The following is a 23270-nucleotide window of genomic DNA, read 5'->3' on the forward strand; positions in this document are numbered from 1 at the left end:
CACAGGGTGGAACTCAAAGCTGCTCAGATCAGCACCTTATATAGTCCAGTAAAGATGGTATTATTTATAAAACCATTTCAAAATGATTACCTGTAAGAAAGGTTTTCAAAATGATTACCTGTAAGAAAGGTATACACATGTGGTGTGAGTTATACACAGGGTGGAACTCAAAGCTGCTCAGATCAGCACCTTATATAGTCCAGTAAAGATGGTATTATTTATAAAACCATTTCAAAATGATTACCTGTAACCCATTTTGTTCATCTATGATTGTAGCAAAGGATGAAGGCATTTTGATATTAGGAAATATTTTGTTTAGGAAATCAGCGCAGTTTGGTTTATAGTATTATATATGTGTATATATATGAGGTAGCAATATCCTGGTCCTGCTGTATGTTGATGTGTGTCTCCAGGTAAAAGGCTTCCTGCCTGGAGTCTAGGGCTGAAACATGGGACTCAGTATACCCAGCTCTCAAAGCAGCAAGGACAGCTGGTCATTGCAGCTGCTCTAAACCTATTCTAGGTCATTATGTTGTTGATGAACATAAAATCAGCTGCTGCTAGAATTTCCAGCAGGCTTACATGAACACTTGCTGTTGTTGCCGTGGATATTATTCAGAATAAAAGAGTTGAAAAGTTTCATTAAGAACAAAGGCTCATTTCTCTTACTGACAGACTCAGCCCCCCTTTGCACTCGCTCACTGCCAGTCGAGAGGTCAGTTAGCAAGTTAGTCGGATTGCCAAAGGGAATTGAACAAGAAGCTAGGGATCTCCTTGCGGAGAAGTTAGAGGGGAGAGAGCATCCAGCAGACACAACAGACCAATAAAACCCAAGGAACACACACGCACACGCACACGCACACGCACACGCACACGCACACGCACACGCACAGCCGAGTTGTATTTGAGCGGGTCGTTAGAAATTCCTCAAGAGAATATTTTTGACTGGTGGAGACCCCTGGAGAATGCTGATAATATAGTGTGTACTCATTACCTGCGACCGCCTCGTCTCACGCCACACTCACAAGATGTGTTGCTGCTGCCATCCAGCCCAGCCGCTCTAATAAGCCTGCGGTACAGGTGGAACTAATGGCTTCTGTGCTGTCAGTGTATACAGTTTAAGGGTATGTAATAATGGAAGGTACGAGTCTTCTGACTTACCCAGGGCATGCTGAAGCAATCCGGTTTTAAAAAGAGCCCGGATTCTTACAGTTGAAAAGCCCTGTGAACCATTTTGCAGGCTGAAGTAAAGGAGCCTATTAAAGGATAGAGCGTTACCCATTTAACAGGCAAACAAACACAGGGTTCTGTCAGACTGGGGATGATGTTGATTCATTCTAAACGTCTAATTAAAAAATGGGTGGTTTGGATTAGAGAGACCGCATGCACAATATGCAAACTTGTATTTTACCACTACCTCTACTGCTAATATGATTTCTGCTGAGCACATAAGCCAGTGGCTGAATGTTTTTCTGGCCAGGATACTAAATACAAAGTCAAATATGGATTTCTAAATATGTACTGAACTGTACCATAGGATCTGAAACACACACACAGAAGATGAATGATCCTCAAACCTCAGAAGAGCGTCCAAGATGTTGTGCCTCGACTGGAGGCGTGTGCCCAAGCTGTTCCAGTTGCAGGAGGCAGCCCAGCTTTCTACTTGCATTGGCTACAGAAAGTGTGACTCTAGATCTATATATTGATGAATACACACACATAGAGGCCCTAGTTGTCCTTACAAAACCCCAGACTGCTCTCAGGGATATTTGAGCCTTCCTTTGGAATGCTGATGTTTAGTAAATGGAGTAAAAGAAAGCAAGAGAGATGGTTTCATATCAGCAGCACATTTGGAATTTCATTGAATCTGGCTATAGTGGGCACTGCAGGCCTTCAGTCTGGTTAATAAACAAATCAAAAGAATTCCCTGACTGCTGCATTGATCCTCGCAGAACGAGTTTCTACTGTCTCTCTCGTTTAAGAGTCTTTTCTTTCTTTAGCTGATATATCTAATGCCATGCTGGCTGTGATGGAGAAAAGCGAGTGGCAGGAAAGAGGCAAAACTTTAAGAAGACAGATATTGAAATTTGAGTTACAGGTTGAGCTCTGGGCATTTTTACAGACCGGTCTATTCTAACAGGAGCTATGTGATGCTGTGTTCCACAGTCCTGTTCAATACAATGCATGGGGTGTGTGAGCAGCTTGCTCAATACAATGCATGGAGTGTGTGAGCAGCATTCTTCCATAATTAGTTGAACCTGCTATGCACTCTACTTTATCAGAAGCAGAGCTTATTGGGTTTCCAGTTTGCTCGTACCGATGTCCGCCTTTTAATTTTTTTTATTTCAAACAAATTTAGAGAAAAAAATTTACAATTCAGTCTTTTAGCAACAAAACCCAGAGCCCCTCAGAACACAGCAATATAGAGAAAGATAAACAACTCTAATGACATTTGAAGCGGCTTCCTCTTTAAACTTCAGCGTTCATTATTCTCTTTTTTCAAAATGGGAGAACAGAAGCAAATATATAATAATAGGGTTTTCATCATTCCTGCCACTGAAATTCACAATGATGCAGAAGACACTGACGGACTGGCTAGACCATCTTGTGATGGTTAAAAAGCCCCTTACTTCTGAAAAAGAAAAAAAGAAAAGAATAAACATCAAGCATCTCCAGGGAAAGTGTTTTGTAGTTAAAATGGAAAGCGATAAATATCAAATCAGTGAGGGAGGCACAATTTAATTTTCCTTCAAAGAGATCTGCTTTATCCTGAGAAATTGATCATTTATATTCTAATCTAGGATAAGAAATGTCCTTTATATTTCCATGCTCTTATATATTCCATGTTAAATTGAGCTTTCAATAGCCTGTTTCAATCTGTAGCCATGTTTGTATCAAGTGAGGACAGATTGAATTCATTGTATCGTCACACACAGTATGAGGAAGCTGAAGAGATTGATTGGATGTCATGTTGTTGGCTTGTTGCCGCCATTGAGGAAGCTGAAGAGATTGATTGGATGTCATGTTGTTGGCTTGTTCTCGCCATTGTTTTATTGGCAGTGAATAAGAAACAGATGAAGACACTAGTCAACAAATTTGTCTGCTTGACCTTTCTGTTTCTGTTTCAGCAATAGGAACCGTAAACACACTTTTCAAATCAGAACCTTCTTAGCATTTACAGCTGCAGTGTTCAATACATTTGGGTGAATATTATGTGCACGCTGCACATCCAGGGGGAAAACAACCTGCCGTGCCAAACAGGTTCCTAAAGCTGCCCCCTGCCATTGCTCTTTGTGATGCATCTCAGTCAGGGCAGCATCAACTGTGTGGTGTTTCATCAAGATCTGTATAAGAGTGCCCTAGTGGACTGAGTTTCAGCTTCCTTATCGAGTTAATCTTATCTCTGATCATTGAGCACAGCTCTTGAAAAAAAAGCATATGAACAACTTTGTTCAAATTGTTACAGACAGCTTGACTGCACCGATGAACACTTCGGTGCTCAAGTTTCTGGTTAATGCTTTTCTGTTTTGGATGTGAATCGCATGCGGCTGGAATTAAAGTGGCTGCTGTAAACTCTGCTTCAGTGTTGCTACTGTGCATGAAAAACAAGAGGAAGAACAACGTGCAAGTTCGGCTCTGGACATGGGTAGCACAAGACTCACAGTCAACCATGTGACTTAGAGAAGGACTGTGTCTAAAAACGGGAAAGCTGTCATACATGGATGGAGTGTGCAAGATTGTTTAGTTTTATTCACATTTTGATTCAATGCATTGTTTAAGAACATAACCACTCTGTCTTCTGGCATCACAGTGTAACTCTATGCCACTAGCCTGCTCCTCAAACTGCTCTCTCAATATATAGCATCATAAACCTTTAGGACTTTTCGGTATTGAGACAGGGCTTTCAAAATCACTGTGTTCACCTTTTCAGTAAGGTTTACAATAAGTGCCCTGTTAGTCAGTATCTGTTTTTTTATTGCATTATTTAATTCAATTTCCTCATGAGTAAACTCTTCGGAACTCAAAACTCAATTAACAGAGCTGCCACAGATCAATATTAAATTGGAATGGACGTGTCATTAATATTGTGATCAAATCAGAACATTTCCCCACTCCATCATTGCAAGAGTTTATACAGTAGTTACAGCAGTGTGGAGTAGTGGTTAGGGCTCTGGACTCTTGACTGGAGGGTTGTGGGTTCAATCCCCAGTGGGGACACTGCTGCTGTACCCTTGAGCAAGGTACTTTACCTAGATTGCTCCAGTAAAAACCCAACTGTATAAATGGGCAATTGTATGTAAAAATAATGTGATATATTGTAACAATTGTAAGTCGCCCTGGATAAGGGCGTCAGCTAAGAAATAAATAATAATAATAATATGTGTAGTTGTAGTTCTGCAGTAGTTACAGTATATGTATAGTTGTAGTTCTGCAATTGTTACAGTATATTTATGGTTATAGTTCTGCAGTAGTTACAGTATATGTATGGTTGTAGTTCTGCAGTAGTTACAGTATATGTGTAGTTATAGTTCTGCAGTAGTTACAGTATATGTATGGTTGTAGTTCTGCAGTAGTTACAGTATATGTATGGTTATAGTTCTGCAGTAGTTACAGTATATGTATAGTTGTAGTTCTGCAGTAGTTACAGTATATGTATAGTTATAGTTCTGCAGTAGTTACAGTATATGTATGGTTGTAGTTCTGCAGTAGTTACAGTATATGTATGGTTGTAGTTCTGCAGTAGTTACAGTATATGTGTAGTTATAGTTCTGCAGTAGTTACAGTATATGTATGGTTATAGTTCTGCACTAGTTACAGTATATGTATAGTTGTAGTTCTGCAGTAGTTACAGTATATGTATAGTTGTAGTTCTGCATTAGTTACAGTATATGTATAGTTATAGTTCTACAGTAGTTGTAGTTAACCAGTATTTCTAGCTGTATAGTTGTACAGCAGTATTTCTAGCTGTATTTCTAGCTGTCTGGTATACCCCCCCTCCTGTCTCCCCAGGTAACCGTCCCTGCGTGCTGCTGACGGCCCGTGTTCACCCCGGGGAGAGCAATGCCAGCTGGGTGATGAAGGGTACTCTGGAGTTCCTCTGCAGCAGTCACCCTGTGGCGGAGAGTCTGCGAGACGCATACATCTTCAAGATCATCCCCATGCTCAACCCTGACGGGGTCATCAATGGCACGTGAGTCCCTTCAGCACAAGGTTACCCCTGCAATTGTTTATACAGCAACGTGCCTTCACACACTTACTTAATGGCTTTTGACAGCCCATCATAACATTTCAATGTTGTCACACACAAGTGCACTGGAGCTGCGTGCTGGGGAGCCAGCGGGAGGGAGGACACCTCTTGTAATCACTTGTCTTCTGCGTTGTCTTGATTGCTTGTTTTCTAGGATTAAATCTGCAGAGTCTGGCAAGTTACTGCCCGATTCCTGATCTATCTTCCACACCAGGATACACCTCATTTCTCGTCAAGGCTCATCAGTCACATTTTTAATGATGAGAACTGAATTCTGCCAGGATTACTTTTAAACACCTGTGGAGTCATTCTATCCACTGTATCTGTATGTCAACCTGTCTGTCTAAAACCCAACATTGTAGCTTCCAGGCTGTCATCAGCAAGTGTCTGTGAGGGAAACAATACAAGTGATTCACTTTTCCAGGTGTGTGGAAAATTGGCTCATATCATTCACAGCACTGACAATACTTGTCATTTGCATACAAAAGCCTCTCATACAGCAGGAAACTCTACTTTAATTATCCCTTATTTAATATATATATATATATATATATATATATATATATATGTATTTTTTTTTTAGAACACCTTGGCAAGTCTCCCTCTCCAAATACCAAATCTAAACCTTGTTGGCATAGATATGGAATCTGGCTGGAATACAAAAATCAAAGTAGGAATGCCTTTAGGATCTAAAGAATCATGACTTGTGTCTAGTACTGTACGCAGGGCAATCTCAAGTGAGATTTAACTGTAGAGGTACCGGGAGGAATTTGGAGCAGACACACAGTACGACTTGAAGGGTTTGGCAGTCAGTGAATAACCTGCAGGGGACTGTCTGCCACAGAGAGGTAGTTCCCTTCTTCCAGCGCTGCACATTGCAATAGCACTTGGCTGTACTGATCTGTCTACACCCATAGGGATTGCATTGATCCCAGTCCCTTATTATATCAAGCAGTCTGCTTGGATTGGAAGCGCATTGGCTTGTCAGTAAAGGCTGGTCACTGCAGGGCCTGGTTACTGAACCCTGGTTTTCTCACTCTAAGCTCCTTATCAGTTCCGGCTCTATTGACAGGGATCCTTCAGCTGCCCCTTTATCAGCTCAGTGCTCTGCAGGCAGTGTGCTCAATAGACCCGTCACAGAGAGAGAGTGTTGAAACAGCAGAAGACCCTTCAGACTCCCCAGTACTGCACATTAAAGGAGGCATGCAATTCATCATTGATATGCTGGATCCACACTGTTGGGGGACAGGAGAGCTTTTGAAAGGTAGCATTTCCTTTGCCTTCATTTCTATGTATTTCTTTTTTTAAGTGGCTGATTAAATGGATTTTCTGGGTTTTCACTTCGTCTCTGATGAACAACTGGTTGATTATGCAACACCTGTGATTTCTGGAAAGCCATTCACTGAAGGCTGCAGGGAAATGAATCAGTAAAGTACATCAGTATTGACTGACATCCTCAGATGTAAAGGTTATTTGAATGTATTTGGAATCTGAAAACAATAACCCTAAATCTCAGCAAATACAAACGGAATTTAGAATCCTGCGTTTTCATTGTTGAGTTGGAAGGAACGTTGCCTCTCGGTGTATCTGTTGCCCACTTCCCATCTATTATTTGCACTCTCAATTGGAAGCTGCCAAAGTGACCCCTGGCATAGCAGTCAGTAGAAATAATTTGTTTCTGTCTCAAGAAGCTCATTGTTTTGCTGCAGGTATTCATTACTTTTTTATCTTCACAAAACTGTATGCTTACCTATAAAATTGTTCCTGAGCAATTTCAGAAGATGTGCTTTTATGTATATATAAAGCTCATCCTAAAACTTGAGATGAAAGGGGTGGAGAATGTAATGGGCAGTGCTGTGTGATACACTGTCGTTCTGGACTCTGTCCCCTGTCGGTGAGATGATGAAATGAGATGAGGTGAAAGGGGGGAGAATGTGCACCAATGACTCCTCATCTGGATCAATGATCCACTCTGAGAAAAATGCACGCTTGCCCTCTGTGTTATAGTAACCTTCTCATGGATGATTCGCTATGCATATCATACATGGGGGTGAGGGTCTGTCAAAAGAAATGTATTTGAATCTCTAGCCTGCAACCCTTACAGTATAAATTAAATGCTTTACCTGCCAGCTGCTGTTTGTTTTGTGTATCACACAGCTCGAAGATCACATGACTCTTCTAAAGTCTGATTGATTTTTTTGACACTGGACCAGTTCCACCATTGTGCTGATATAAAATTATTCATAATAGACTCTGCTCCTGCAATTGTAAACTTTTATTCTATGTTCTTTTATTTATTACTGTATAAAGAAAGAAAAAAGAAAGACAGAAACACAGGCTAAACTGTATTAAAAAAAAAATTGATTCATTGGGGCGGTCCGGCATATGACATTGACGTATTGTGAGGCCTCCGTTAGCGGGATTGAGACGCGCGTGATGAATGGCGCGGTCTGTCAAAGAAAATGTGTTATTCATCATCGCGCTCAGAGAGAGAGAGAGAGAGAGAGAGAGAGAGAGAGAGAGAGAGAGAGAGAGAGAGAGAGAGAGAGAGAGAGAGAGAGAGAGAGAGAGAGAGAGAGAGAGAGAGAGAGAGAGACAGAGACAGAGCACAGGACCACAGGACCACAGGAGAGAGCTCCTTTAAAGGACACGAGTCAGACACAGCCAGGTGATGAATAAATAAACACAGAATCTCTTTCAAGTAGTTCTGGTGCAGCTCTAAGTCTTTGCAGTGGATTTCTATTGAGAGGATTAGGAGATGATTATGATTATGCTAGCACCAGGTTTGTTTTTAAAAACAGTATTAAGAAAGCATTGTGGTGCCGAGCTTCAGTTAACTCATTACCCTGTTTCCATGGTGTGGAATAGACACTTTCTTTTATAGCTTCCTTCATTGTTTTACTGCTTACCTGTACGACAGAGATTCTTTGGACTTGATCCAATACCAGTGACAATAGGTGAGAAATCTCATTCGATAGAAACTCATGTCTCCTTGAGAAACCCATCATGCACTCTGACAGGCTGATTGAAGCCACTGAGTTTAAGGGCAGTGAAGACTGCTTTCTGTCAGTCAGAGCTCCACAGCCGTGATGTCACAATCCAATAGGGCCCAGGATTGATAGATGCTAGTGAATGGGGGTGGGGCAGACCCATGCAGTGAAGACTGCTTGCTGTCAGTCAGCGCTCCACAGCTGTGATGTCACAATTGAGGGGGCAGCAATGTGATGCCAACTCCAGATGACTTTTTGAACAAGGTATTAACTGCAAGAGGGGTCCGAGGGATGAAAGGGAATGAGGAATCACATGCATAGTCTGCTAAGCAATGAAGTTCTCTGTCCAGTGGGGGTCTGTAATGGTTCCTTGTGCTGTAGTGTGGCAAAAAAATAAAAAATAAAAAAAAAATCCTGTGCACTAGCAAGGCGATGCACGTGTTCTTTCTTTCTTTCTTTCTTTCTTTCTTTCTTTCTTTCTTTCTTTCGTGGACCACTTGTTGCCCTTCTCAAAATCATATTAGTAATAAAATAATTCACTATATAAAAGTCACATTTAAAATTGCAGGAGCACAGTGTCATTGAACATAACCTGAAGGCATAATAATGAGGCACTTCAGAGGGCCAGGTCAATATGGGCATTTGTTTTTGCAGGCGTGAGAGAGCAGGCAGGTAATCCCTTCCAGCCCTCTATCACACGTACGGATTGAACCCTTGATTTATAGTTTTTAACTTGGTTGATTGAAGCCCCATCATAGAGATAGTGATCCAGTATAGATGTCTGCATATCACATCTCCAGCTTCCCAACGTAACAAAATAATACGTGGCTATTAGAACACTGTTAACAGACAGCCCTGTACAGGGTAGTTCCTCAGATACAGTGGGGAGCCCTTCCCCCATGGAGATGAGCCCACACCAGAGATAACAGCTGGTATAGGAAGAGATATATATATATAGGAGGCAGAGGCGTGAATGATCAAAGCACCAGTCATGTATCACAGGTCTCCGTGCTAAGAAAAAACCTTTTGACACGTGTCAGCTGACAAGACGAGGACCCGCCCCTGCTGTCTGCGCTTCTGTGATTTGCTGTTGAGAAGCATCATGTGTAGATGGGAGCGCAGCCCGTGAGAAGCTATCAGGAAACTATCCCATGTCACTCCTTATCAGAGAGAGGTGAAAGATATGAGTAATAGGCAGCAGGAGCTCAACCAGCTGGAAAAGTAGAGGAATCCCTATTCCACATGATGCCTTGTTCAAGGCTAGCTCTGAACTCCTGATGTGTGTAACTGGCTGGTCCCACACACAGTACTCCTCTCTCTATCTCTATATATAAAAGTAGAGGAATCCCTATTCCACATGATGCCTTGTTCAGGGCTAGCTCTGAACTCCTGATGTGTGTAACTGGCTGGCCCCACACACAGTACTCTCTCTCTCTCTCTCTCTCTCTCTCTCTCTCTCTCTCTCAAAGTATAAAAGTCACAAACACATACTTGAACTATAAACAGTTCAGTAAGATGCAGCTCTAACTAGCTAACCAGAAATTAACGAGAGAGGGGAAATCAATTTGTTTGATCTCCTATAGTCACTCATTTGTTTTGGGGTAGGTGGTCCCACCATTCCCCTCTTCCAGGTGGTCTCATACTGGGAGGCTGGCTGTCACGCTATCGGTCCTGTCTGCTGGCATTCATTATTTAATCATTCTCCGAGGGCTTCAACGCTGGGAATATTTTGGCAGTATTGTACATCCATTGATTCATAAATGTTTCATACAATTACTTGTGGATGTTTCCGTTATGAATTATTATCATCATCATCATCATCACTTCAGGCATATTGTTCTGCATGTCTGTTTTCAGATGTGTATCTGCCTGGATGAAGAGGACAGGGCTCTGTCTTCAGCTAGACAATCGTTACCAGGCTTAATATGCTGCAGTTAACATGAGACAATGAGCTGGAATGTGTGAGTGGTTGATTGGGCTGCTGTTTGTGACCTGCCTGTTCCCCCTGGGGTCTTCTCATTACCCTGGCAACCGTGTTTGAAAAAAGGAAACAAAAGAGCGCTTCAGCAACTGGAAAAGAAAGGTTTATTTGACCTCCTCGCAGGCTGCGTGTAGCACCTGTTTAATCGAATGAGCAGTTTTTCTTGCATACCACTTTCATTTCCGATGACTGCCCCCCAAAAAGCGGATTGATTGTTCTGGCGCCAGTGTTGCACTGAAGCACGCAGCTAACAGACTGCACTGCATAACTCTTTAGGTGAAATACATGCTTTTGCATGCAAGCAATAACCTTTTACTAAACATCTATAACAGCCATAGCAAATGAATCCTGTGATCAGAATTCACTCCTATGTCTAGACTGATAGGGATTCCTATTTCCTAGAAACCAGTTCAGCACAACCCTTGCACCAACTACTAAACAGTTCTGCTGGTAAAATATTCAATGAATACCAAATGCTAACATGAAGTAACTGGGAGCAACAAGCCAATGAGAAATAGGCAAACAGTTCCTTTCACTCCAAAATCCCAAAGTGATTCTCACTGAAACAGCGCCGTCATTCCAAAGAGAAGGTAGCTTAGACACATTGTGAATGCAGGTGCAAGCTGTTGAGTGGCCATCGTTAGCCATCATTGCATGCTCTCCACATTAGCACTGTGTACAGAACGCTTTTCAGAGCTCAGTGTTGACTGAACTCGGTCCAAAGTGCACTTAGTGTATGGGGGTTGTGCAGGCGTGTGTTTCATGTGTATAATGTATGGGGGTTGTGCAGGCGTGTGTTTCATGTGTATAATGTATGGGGGTTGTGCAGGCGTGTGTTTCATGTGTATAATGTATGGGGGTTGTGCAGGCGTGTGTTTCATGTGTATAATGTATGGGGGTTGTGCAGGCGTGTGTTTCATGTGTATAATGTATGGGGGTTGTGCAGGCGTGTGTTTCATATGTATAATGTATGGGGGTTGTGCAGGCATGTCCTTTAGTGTGTTTCATGTGTAACAGTCCCTGCAATACTGATATGGACAAGAGCAGGGTCATTTGTGAGGAAGGCAATTCAGGGTTTAAAATGGACAGTGGTGCACAATGTGCACAATGATCGTGAGATTGCCATGCTGTACTATAGAGTTCTCTGGCTATGCGTTTGCTGTTGTGTTTATTTCTTTTTTTCTAACATGTTGTTTATTTAAAATGCTGAGCCCCAGGATAGGCGCTGGAGTTTTTCAAAGGCATGCTCGAGGTTACAGAGTAACAATGTCACAGTCAATCAGTTCCAAGTAATGCTCTTATCAAATGTGACATACTGTTCATTCCTTAAAATTATACAAAGCATCACATCACACCCCATAATGATATAACAGAACCTGCCTACCCCCGATCTGATACAAAGCATCACATCACACCCCATAATGATATAACAGAACCTGCCTACCCCCGATCTGATACAAAGCATCACATCACACCCCATAATGACATAACAGAACCTGCCTACCCCCGATCTCCATTCAGCAATTACAATTAGGATTCAGCTAAATAAGCATCCTATTTTATTAACTCTGGCTGCTGGAAGGTTTGATTTCTTCAGGGAGGGGCTCCAGGACGTCTCAAACGCTTTGCTTCACATTGGAGAAAGCCGAGGTGATTCTCCCATTACCCGGTCTTGGGTTTAAAATCGTGCGGCACCCTGCGATGCTGCTCGTTACAGAAATCCAAACTGTATTCCATTGTATGTGTTTTGGTGGGTGCAGGGGAGAGGGTATAACCGTGTACATGACATCCCTTATTTGATATTCTTCTCAGAAGGCTGCCCTTTCGTAATCCATGGGGTTTTGCATTAGATACATTCTGGTGTCTGGAATTTAAAGCCAAGTTAGAAAGTTATTTTCTGCCTCTAAAAGAAAACACGGTTATGCACAGCAGTATACAAGTACCCCTACCAAAGACAACACCCATACAGTATTCATCCTGTACACCACACCACAGAGAAATGGAAGTAGAGTGTATAAAGGGAGTTCAAAAAAGCCAGGTGGTGTAACTCTCCAATCAGGTAACCCTGAAAGTCAAAGTCAATGGTCATTGGATTCCTTGCTGATGGACCTTCACTTGACCTGAAGGGTATGAAGTTTTAGACAGAAAAGAATAGTGTCTAATCACAACCCAAGATCTCAAAGAGAGAGTATTCAAGGGTTTGATTTGTCTCATTAGCTTGTGGACATAATCAGTATGAAACACACTTGCATTGGCTTCAAAAGCATTCATCTTATCTTGAGTAATTAGTAGAGAATGCCATTCTTCAAACAGAATAAATTAACCCTTGCACTACGCTGGACAAGAGCTCTGCTCCAATGAGCACCAATTGTTAAGAGCATTGCATAGGATATTCTTAAGTGCAATTTATTGAGAGTTGCAATACTGGTATATGTGAAGCTGCCTGTCCATCGGTCTGTACTTACTGTATATAAGTCACGCTTCCATTTTTTGAAGTACTTTTGTGAGAATGCAAAGCTATTAAAACCTGTGCCTGTCTTATTTTCATTGGAATGGGACAGGCAAACACTGTAGTGTACTGTGAGTATTGTATACACAAGCTCAAAACCTGTTCCCCTTGTATGTTTAAACAGAAAGAGCATCCTATTGTTACTCTGCTTCACTGTGCAGAGATGCAGGCTGACCCAGTCTCTGTTTCTCATGGTAGCCTATGCCTGGACGACATGTTTCCCATGCTGCTCAATGGCATGTGCTCTGTGCAGAACTCCAAGCAGACAGCTGAGTTACGATGGGCTTGTACTGCTAGGGGCGTCCATCTAATCACTGGTCAGGGTCTGAACCCTGGTCTCCATGGCGATAGCCTTCCCAGCCAATAGGGGTTCGTGCTGCACTCCAGACTCACTGTAAACTCAACCCTAACAAGGATTACAGGTGGTTGCTATTGAGCTTACAGAGTTCAGCAGAATAACCAGATAACAAAATGTTCTGGCCTGCTCCTATAATTCACTGTTCATGTGATTGCAGTCTGATTGAAACTCTAACTGGACTGGACTCCAATCATACAGGATCCACTAATATATGAATATAATATCATGCAAGATGATGAAAGGGATATTGTATTGCAACACTGCATCAGAGTCATTCAGAGTAATGCAGGAAGGAGAATAAAGCTTTGTGGAACTGCCTTTTCATACCAGCCCAGTCAGGTTTGTTTTACTTCAATTACCCCCTCTGTGTTCTATCAGGAAGGTGATTTGAAAAGCAGTTTACTGCAGTGTAATCAAAGCTCAGCTTCAGTAACTCGGATTTCATTATTTTAAGTTTGATCGTATTGAATGCCTTTTTGAGATCAATACAAATAGCTGCAGTAAATACACCTTTATATCCATAACAAGTGTTATAAACAGGTTCTCAAATCAAATTGCTACAAGAGTATAATATAATACTCCTTAACGCACTTCATTACTCGAGCCTGGGTTCATTTGTCTTCTGATTTTGACACCGAAGCAACAAAGGATTGGGGCCATCATCACTGCTGTGTAGACAAGCTTGAGGTCTTAGTAATGGGTTGACCTCCAGCTGCTTCTAGTGTTGGGTCTTTTAACAGTCAATAAAGAGGCATTTAAAGTAATTGCTGAGGGAAAGTTTCACAACTTAAGTCTCATATTTGAACAGCATGATACTAAAAATCATATGTGGGCTTTTGAATTATTAATAGAATGTAATTGTTTTTTTTTTAATCTCCTCTGGGGAGACCAGCTGAAAAGCATTCGAATCAACAACAGAAGGTTTTTAAAAAAAATAAATAAAAATAAGCGAAGTGATGCATTCTGCTCAAACATTTGCCTTGTTTGAAAAACACAGAACGGATCAAATGCATGTAACATAACTAACTGATACATGATATGAAGCCCTCGGTTTTGTGATCTCCAATTAAACCAATTAGATAGATTGCAGGATCTTTTATCTCATATTCTTGAGCAGCAACTGGGGTTCCCTTATTCCAAATGCTTGGTGAACGAAGAGTCGTGCTGTACCTCCCTGATGGCTGGAATTACAACTCCTTCAAATAAATAATCAAAGATCAGTATAGTTTGAATAGTGAAGGACCTTTGATTCGTGCCTTCTTGTAGAGGCCTGTTGAGAGATGAGACTGCATTGTCTTGATAAAGAGAATTCCTCAAGACCTCAAAGCTGTAGATTAGGGGGCAGAAAGGACTCTGCAAGTGGCCAACTGCAAGGAAGGAGTGGTACGGTGCACAGTGGTGCATTGCTTTAGCTTGGCACACTCCATTATGACATGCATTACACACTGTTCACACAACACTGTTCTGCCCGTTACTGCACAGTTCTATACCTCTATTGCTTGCGCTTCGTGCTTTATTGCTTCGGTTTATGATTTGAAACCACTCAGGCCTGACATCTTACTTCTGTTCAGAGTAACCAAGCATCTCTTTCAGCCCTGATGCGTTTTTTAGTGTCACAAGTGCATTAACCTCATAGAGTTTAAATTGGGCATTAGGAGAGACATATTAATGTTGCTGGCAGTAATCCATATACCAAGCCATAAAAACAAAAACAAAGGCTTGGACACGCCTGGAGAGCAGTGCTAGTGCTGTTCTGGCAGGTCCCAGGTAGGTTTGGAGTACTAACAATTTAACAGCCTTTTCATGCAGGTCTGCAGTGGAAAACATTCTTGTTTTTGTATTCTTTATTATTCTTTACATTCCTGCAGTCAACCGTGAAAGATTACATTTTTTTATATAATTTCTAAAGACATAATATTGACTTCAGGCCAAAAAAACACTCTGATCTGTCTAGAGCTAATTCCCATGAGCTCAATACTCTCCTTCTGGCCATTTACACAAGAAAATACATGTGTGGGCTTATTTGCTTTCAAGATTCCTTGCTGTAAATACCTTGCTGTTATTTACCCTGCATTGTGTGCATGTGTGTTTGTATATATTCACAAAGATTAACAATCAACAACAAAGCTAGGACTTGTAGATGACGGGGGCGTGTTGCGCTGGTACTGTAGATTGTGTAGGCATAAATAGCGTTGCTAAGAGTGGCACTTGACATATTTGTTTGTTATGAATTATTCTAAATTAAGACAGAACGCAGCTCTCAGGTACACAAAATGCAATAAACAGAAGACAAGGCCTAGGTGATTTATCAAGAAAACTACAAAATCACTGCATCACAATACTGAAAACAGAATGCAAGCTGACTTTAATTGCACAGCTCTGTGTTCACTTCAATCTCATCTTGTTCTGTGCCAAATCTCTCATTAATTATCAGTACCTGGCACCATACCAGATGATTGACCAGGGAGCCATATGCAGAGTGCCAAACATTCTATATTAAATACTGCTACATGAAATGCTTTAAAATGTCATGACAGTGTTTCTGTAATGCTGCGCTTACACAACACAATGCAATCAATAAAACATGGGGCTGTTCAAACATGGATAACTCGGTACACTTTCCATGAAATATGCTAGAAATACATTTACAAACAACGTGACGAAAACAAGCCAGCCCCCAATTTTGTTTAGCTTTAGTGAATACAGTAACCTATCATATTTAATTTCCTTTGATTGCATCTTGTATTTACTGAGATTTTACTTGTGTCTGCACAGCTACAGTGTAATCCATGCTACCGGTATGCATTGTGTTTGTGTAATTCATGGTTCAGTTGTAACCACATCCAGTTGCAATCACAGGTGTCATGATGTCACTGGCTCCATGTGACCGGCACTACCAGCCTGTGACTGTGTTTCCTTGCCAGGACAGGCAAGCTGATACTGTGATCCTAATCAGATCATCTGCGCAATGCTTCAGAGAATACTTTGATATGCAGGGTTATTGATTATGCAATATGAGAATATGTGAAGCTGTTGGGTTTTGTTTGCCCCCTGGACAAGGCTCCATGACCACTTTTTTGTTCACAAAGTGTTACATCATGGTACTTTTCAGCCACTGTATACCTCACCTGCACGGTTTATACTGTGACTGCAGTGTTGGTTTCCTATGTTGCAAGACCTCTTAACCAGTATGATGTGTTTGTATGGTCTGGCTTTAGCTAGTTGCACCTGCTTTACGCTCTGTTCCCACAGCTTTACACGAGTGCCAGTCAGTGTGTGCTGTTCTGAGACAGACACGATGGTGCTCGAGACTCACGTTTCTGTAGCGTTCTACCTTAGCTGCCATGTCATTAAAAGAATAATAAAACACATTTGTTCAAGCAAAGTGTGTAGCACCCTACCTAACACTGTAAATAGAAAGTATGCGCTATCTATCCCATTAGTCCTCACCTATCAAAGGGAAACTCAATTACTTTGTTTGGTCTTTTAAAGAAAATTGGATTTTTGGAAATCTAATGTTAGGTTTGTATATATATTTTTTTGCTCTTTTACTCAAATCTGCATCTAATACGAGATGCAATCTCTTCAATTGAAAATTCAGAGGAAAGGATGCAAGAAACTGAAATCAACCAATTCAGCAGGAAAACATGGAGATATACATGATGAAATTTCCACTGCCATTGAAGCAAGATGTCATTTTTATCTGTTCTTCTTGTAGCAGGTGTCCTCAATATAATTTGCACACGTGCGTATTTTAGTTGATACGACATACATTCAGCATGGAAGTAGTATAAAACTCACAGCCCTTTTTTATTTTACAGTTGATACACGATGTATACAACCTCTATTTAAAACAGGATTACAATTCAAGCCTGGTGTTAAAAGCACCGCAGAACAAGAATAATACATAAAGCAAACGCTGGTGCAGCCAGAAGACCCAGTGTTTGAATCTCATCTGAGATAATACATGAAACTAGTGCCAGAGAGAGCCACCAAGCCCCCAACACACGCAAGGGAAACAAAATCATTGAGGCTTGAACCTCTAACCTAGAAGGGACATATGTGTCCCACAAATAACATTTTTGCAACGAGGTGGAGCACGAAACAGCGTTTAAAATGTACTGAGAGGCAGGATCTGGTCATCCACATGGTCAGTTTCCTCCTCAGGAAACTTGACTCGCTCTCAAATGTATTTTAAGAAGAAACCGTTTGAACAGCAGCTCAATTCCTTGTGTACCCGAAGTGTTTAACCCTTTCAAAGCCAATGCAGTTCAATGGTAAATGAATTCCCTTCACAGCAGGCATCTCAAGGTGATTTAGGTGGGCTAATGGATGTGCATTGATCAGCGTTGGCATGGCTCCCTGCTGTATGCTAAGCGTGCTCTCCTGTGTGATTTCAGGCACCGCTGCTCTCTGAGTGGAGAGGACCTGAACAGACAGTGGATGAAGCCAGACCTGAAGCTAAGCCCCACAATCTACCACGCCAAGGGCTTTCTCTACTACCTCAACAGTATCGGAAGGACTCCGCTGGTGAGTGTGGCCTTTCAGAGCCCTTCAGTACCAACTTCACTGCTCTGTGCACATTTCATGTGCTGTATTTCACGTGCTGTATTTCATGTGCTGTATTTCACGTGCTGTATTTCACATGCTATATTTCATGTGCTGTATTTCATGCTTGTCAAAGCTGTAACGTGTGAGTATGAAGGGTTTGCGCAGGAGTGTCAGAGAGAGACTGTTACACTCAATAGCATCTCTCAGTTTCACTTCCTTGAGCTACAGAGAAATGTATTAGTGACCCCCCTCCCTATTCCCAAACCTGCCTGTATAAAATCTGCAGTGTAACAAGAAAAGAATGTATAATCAGCATAACTATTCATATGCTATGAAAGGCAGATGTGCAATTGACATTTGGCCCTGCACATCTTTTTTTTCATATATCTGTGGCAATCCCAGCAGGCACAGATAGCTGTAGCTGGCCTTTCCTCCATAGCTCTGATAGCGCACCCAAGGTTATTAGTGCTGAGGCTATTGCCCTTGCCCAGACTGAGACAGTAAAACTTTGTTTAATGTACTCGCTTGAACAATGAAGCTCAATTGTGTTTTCAAATTTAAAGTTGAACTCTCTTATACTGTAGATTACTTACTTTCCAATGAAAATACATTATTTTTATTCCTTTTGACATTTGACATGGCTGTGGGCTGCGGCACTGCACCTCCAAATCAGCTGTATTCACAGAATATGAATGGCAAGAGCAGTGAAAAGCTAAACACGTAAAATGAGCTATGAAAAATGTATTCATATTTTTGTATGTTCTGTACAAGGCTCAGCACAATCTTGCCTCAATCTCATATTGGAGGCCTTGAACAACTTCTTAGAGATGATATAAAAAGGGCTCATTCTGAATGCAGAACGGGAGATTCCTGCGAGCTCTCACCCCATTCTAACCCCTCCAGGTATTCTGTGATTATCACGGACACTCGCGGAAGAAGAATGTGTTCTTGTACGGCTGCAGCATCAAGGAGACATTCTGGCAGTCCGGCTCCACTGTCAACACTGTGGCACTGAAGGAGGACCCTGGATACCGGGTACGATCCTCCTCATGTTTAGTTTACCCGTCCTGATCTGTGTGGTGCACAGGGGCTCTTCCAATGCACCAATCTGGACAGAGAGATGCACTATTAGTAGGTATCTCAATAAAATGCCTGATCTGTGTGGTGCACAGGGGCCCTTCCAATGCACCGATGTGGACCGAGAGGTGCTCTATTAGTAGGTATCTCAATAAAATGCCTGATCTGTGTGGTGCACAGGGGCTCGTTCAATGCACCGATCTGGACCGAGAGATGCTCTATTAGTAGGTATCTCAATAAAATGCCTGATCAGTGTGCATGCTGGGACCAGTCACAGATAGAGGACTGTGGCTGGTCTGTGGCTTATCTGAGCTTATTTGTTTGCTTTCCCTAAGCAAGGCTGCAGTTCCTTGTGGTGTAATGGGGGTGGAGTTTCCATTAGAACTGAGGGAGAACGTTTGTTGTTGCAGACTCTTCCCAAAATCCTGGACAAGATAGCGCCAGCATTTGCCTTCCAGAGCTGCAGTTTCCTGGTGGAGAAGTCTCGGGCGTCGACGGCGCGGGTGGTGGTGTGGAGAGAGATGGGGGTGGTGAGGAGCTACACCATGGAGAGCACCTACTGTGGCTGTGACCAGGGGCTCTACAAGGTGGGTGCTGCAGCTCTCTGTGCTGGGTCAGGGATGGGGTCCCTTCAGTAACTCCCTTCCCATTCACGTTCCTCTGTGGTGGTTGGGTATCCCGGAGTTGTGTTTCGCAAGTAATACAGTCTCTTTGAAGAGAAGATGCATGAACAAATTACAAGCTTTTCCTCCATTTCACGCCTGCTAAATGCTTGCTAAGGCTGTCGTGCCACAGGGCAGGAATGTTCTGCCAGCGTGACCAAACAGGGGCAGTCACTGGGGGGAGGATTCCGTATCTGCAGTTGATGGATTACAACAGATCAGACATCAAAACCAGTAGCTTCAGGCTCAGTGATGCAGGGATTAGTCCAGGCAGGACGCAGGCAATTTGTCTAGATAAGTGCCTTTTAGAAACAACAAAAAAATGAAAGGAAAGGTAATTTGTTGATGTAGCAGCACTCGATTTACAAGCAAAGTAACCCCTGTAAACATGACCTGTGGAAGATGCTGTATCAGGATCAGATCATGTATCACTGCACACCAGCTCTCTCCATTTATTAAACAGGCTTGAGACAGCTACCACCAAGCTGCCTGCAGGCCCGCAGGCAGCTTCAGAACCTGGTGATGACATCATCACTGCTCCTCAGTGCACCTAGTCGCCTTGGAAACCAGGGAGTGAGTGGATGCATTTAACCAAATGACATCATCACTATGTAAATCATTTAGATGGTGTCTACAGTACATCGTCTTTGTCACCGGAAATCGTAGGGTTTTGTTTATCTGCTATATAACCGTACCTGCGATAAGCAGTATTTTGAAACAACCTTTTAAATTGATCACAATCCGAATGCCATACAATGCAGGACATTGGAGGGCTCAGCTCTCCAGTCAATATACATTCTTATTCTCAATGAAAGGTGCACTTAACTTAACTTAACTATTGTATTGATTTTCACAGGACCTCGTTCTTCGGCATTTATTATTGTGTCTAGCAATGTGGATAAGTAGATCATATTAGCAAAAACTAAACAGATGTTTGCAGGGTTCAATGTGGCAGCATTTTGCACACTGTAGCTATAGGCTTTCTCCATTCTCTGGCCTCAAGGACGGATTGTCAGTGCCATGCTGGTCCTGCATATCCAATACATGATGGGATTGTTTTATTGTGTTGATTGCCTGGGGGGTGATATATATATGTGTGTGTGTGTGTGTGTGTGTGTGTGTGTGTGTGTGTGTGTGTGTGTGTGCATGTGTGTGTGTGCGTGCATGCGTGTGTGTGTGTGTGTGCGCGTGCGTGCATGCGTGTGTGTGTGTGTGTGCGTGCAGTGAGGGAGCTCGACAGACAAGCCTGAGGTGACTTAAAAATATTGTCTAGACTTTCTTTCATAGCATAACCAAAAACATCAGGAAATTACTGAACAACATGATTAGCTGTTTACCGTTCAAAAGATAGTAAGACAAGCTTGCAAGGCCTGACTGATGAATTTACCTCCCCTCCGCCCTCTCCATCTCACGCTTATTCTCTCGGCTTCTTTTTCTCCATTTTAATTAGCCCTGTTGTGTGTAAAAATAGATCTTTTAATATGGTTTTAAAATGAGCAGCATTCTGAATGCTCTTTGAAAAATAAAAAAAGAACATTAATGTATCCAAATGGTGTGACAAGTGTGACAGACCATCATGGGTCTCATGCAAAATGAACTGGAGTGTCCCTCTTCAAGTTTGTACCTGTGCGGCCAGCACAAGCCCCCCTGAATTCAGCTCTGATTCATCCCAATTAGCGGCCCCCGCTCAACATGGGAGCCAGCGCAGAGAAGAGGGGCTTAATTCCTCTCTCAGCCAGTCAGTAAATCAGCTGCAGGTTCACTAAATTACCATGTATGAGTGTCCATGTTACGCCAAGAACAATGAGAGGGGCCTGTGATCAAAAAGGAGTTGAAAACACGCCTTCTCTTTTTCAGACTGGAATACAGCAACTTCCAGAAGAGGTTCAATTCCACTGAACAGAAATGAATAGAGCAAGTTCTTACGTTAAAATTGGGATGTATGTACTTTGTGGGATATAGAGTACAGTACACAGTACGTTGCTTATTTAAAGTATATTCTGAAAGTAAAATACAATGTATTGAACATGTTCTTCAAACGTAAAAAATAAAAACGGCTGCAATTATTGGGCAAAATAAATGCTATGCAAAATAGAAGTGTTTAGTATTGAGGGCAGAGGCACTTTGTTGAGTAACTTGTCCGCGGTTTCTCAAACTGGCACAGACTTGAATGGGTGCAGAAACCTAGTTAATAGTCTTCTAGAGGACAGTGTGCACTGCTGCCTATATTTCAGACTGCCTGCCACTGTCGCACTGTAATATCAGCTGTGAATAATTGTGTACAGGCTTGCTTTTAAATGAGAATGCAATCTAAACCCAGCGCTGGTTTGTCACCCTGGTTGAGTAGTTTTGTTCTGGTGGCAGGGGTCAAAACATTAGCTGATAGGGCTTCTAATAGAGAAGGAAATATCATTTAATATCTTATTAAAACCTTACATTACAATTGACAGCCTAATACAGGATGCATACCAAATACCATGATACAGCTCTGTAATAAACAGTGTCTTTAAACTTGCTGATAAGCACGGCACTGCTCTGCTGTTTCCTTAATGGGACTTCCAGAGACAGGTAGGTCTGTCAAGTGGAACTAGAATTCTTATTTTATTTATGTAACATTAGAAATTCCAAATCCCCCAGGGAGCGTGCAGCGTGGCTCAGCTACACAGCACATTGCAATAGGACCGCTGCTTCTGAGCCTTTCATCAGATACTCCAGTCTACAAGATGGGAGCTTAGCTATTTATAAGACTCTGTAAACTCTTTAGGGCTTTTTTCTTCTGCTATGGTCCAGCATTAAAATATGAATAATGTATGTCTATATCAGTATCTATATAGGGGTCCAAAGTTATATCACTGCTCTATCCATTAATAATAATGCAGCAAGCCAGACTCCCTGCTTAACAACAAAAACCAAAGTGCACTCGTTGCGTCTTTCATATACCCTTTAATACCCCAAGGGCTCAAGCAGCCCTGAGTTAAACAGAGGCATCAACCACAACATTACTGTAAATACACATGAAAGTCAGGACATGCAGTAAGTGCCCAGGGTTAGTACGAGAATGGATTCAGGGCAATGTCCCCTTTAGAAGCTCGTGTTCTCACGGTGTGCTGGCTGAATGCTGTTTTGTGGTTTTCTTGAATCAGATTTTAGATAGCACACAGACTATAGTATTCAGTAAAATACTTTGAAAGGATGGTACAGTTTGCCAGGTTTGAAGTTTGCTTTATTCAAACCCAGTAACGTAAAGGCTGTAGCCGTGGCCTTTTCAGAACATTCCAGGCTCTCTGTAAATACTATGCATTATTAACATGGCAGGGTTACGTTTACATGCAAACATTTTGTTTAAATATCCCCTAAACCTAAAGCCTCCTGCCCCCCTATAAATGAAATGTTAGCAGCCTAATTAAAGCAGGTAGCTGCAGGCTTGTGAGTCTACTCCTCCAGCCGCAGTGCTGTATAAATCGGTCTCCGTGCCTACTGGTGCTGCATACTGATTCCAGCATCTTCACTCACTACACAGAGCGAGGGGATCTCACAGGCATGGCAGAAGCTTATCGATCAAAAGCACAAAACTCTCTGAACTTCAGTCTTTTAAGATAAAAAAAGCATGCTGTAAAATGGTGACTTGAATTTCTCATTTGATGGTTTTTTTCCAGTAGTGTTCACTTTGTGACTATCTCTGTTTAGAAACCAATATTATTTCATAGTTACTCAGCTCTGCCAGCCAATGCTGCTGTCTCCAGGGCAGGTTCACAGCCTCAGAGCCAGGGGAGTCAGCCGGGGAGTAACAGGACAGCAGCACCCGCTGTGTCTCCTGCAGCCACGGCTCAAGCATTCACTTCCAGCTTCGGCTCCCTGCTTCCCCTCCACCTCCACAGTGATGGGGCTTGTTTT

The 23270-nt window shown here is 42.2% G+C and overlaps 1 protein-coding gene and 1 long non-coding RNA gene across 3 annotated transcripts in view; one reads left to right on the top strand and one right to left on the bottom strand.

Moving 5' to 3' along the window:
• The window catches only part of LOC117429368 (cytosolic carboxypeptidase 4-like), a 92460-nt gene that overhangs the window by 42743 nt on the left and 26447 nt on the right, over positions 1–23270 (top strand). For both annotated transcript variants that reach the window (XM_058999248.1, XM_058999247.1), the window contains exons 18-21: positions 5011–5191; positions 17487–17616; positions 18541–18672; positions 19125–19301. In XM_058999248.1, the coding sequence (XP_058855231.1) occupies positions 5011–5191; positions 17487–17616; positions 18541–18672; positions 19125–19301 (620 nt within the window). The remainder of the gene's footprint in view (positions 1–5010; positions 5192–17486; positions 17617–18540; positions 18673–19124; positions 19302–23270) is intronic.
• LOC131700649 (uncharacterized) overlaps positions 10417–23270 on the bottom strand; it is an 81601-nt gene continuing 68747 nt past the window's right edge. Inside the window, exon 3 of the long non-coding RNA XR_009308456.1 lies at positions 10417–12083. This is a non-coding gene — a long non-coding RNA (uncharacterized LOC131700649). The remainder of the gene's footprint in view (positions 12084–23270) is intronic.

Source organism: Acipenser ruthenus, chromosome 24 (assembly GCF_902713425.1).
Source record: "Acipenser ruthenus chromosome 24, fAciRut3.2 maternal haplotype, whole genome shotgun sequence".
NCBI lineage: Eukaryota > Metazoa > Chordata > Actinopteri > Acipenseriformes > Acipenseridae > Acipenser > Acipenser ruthenus.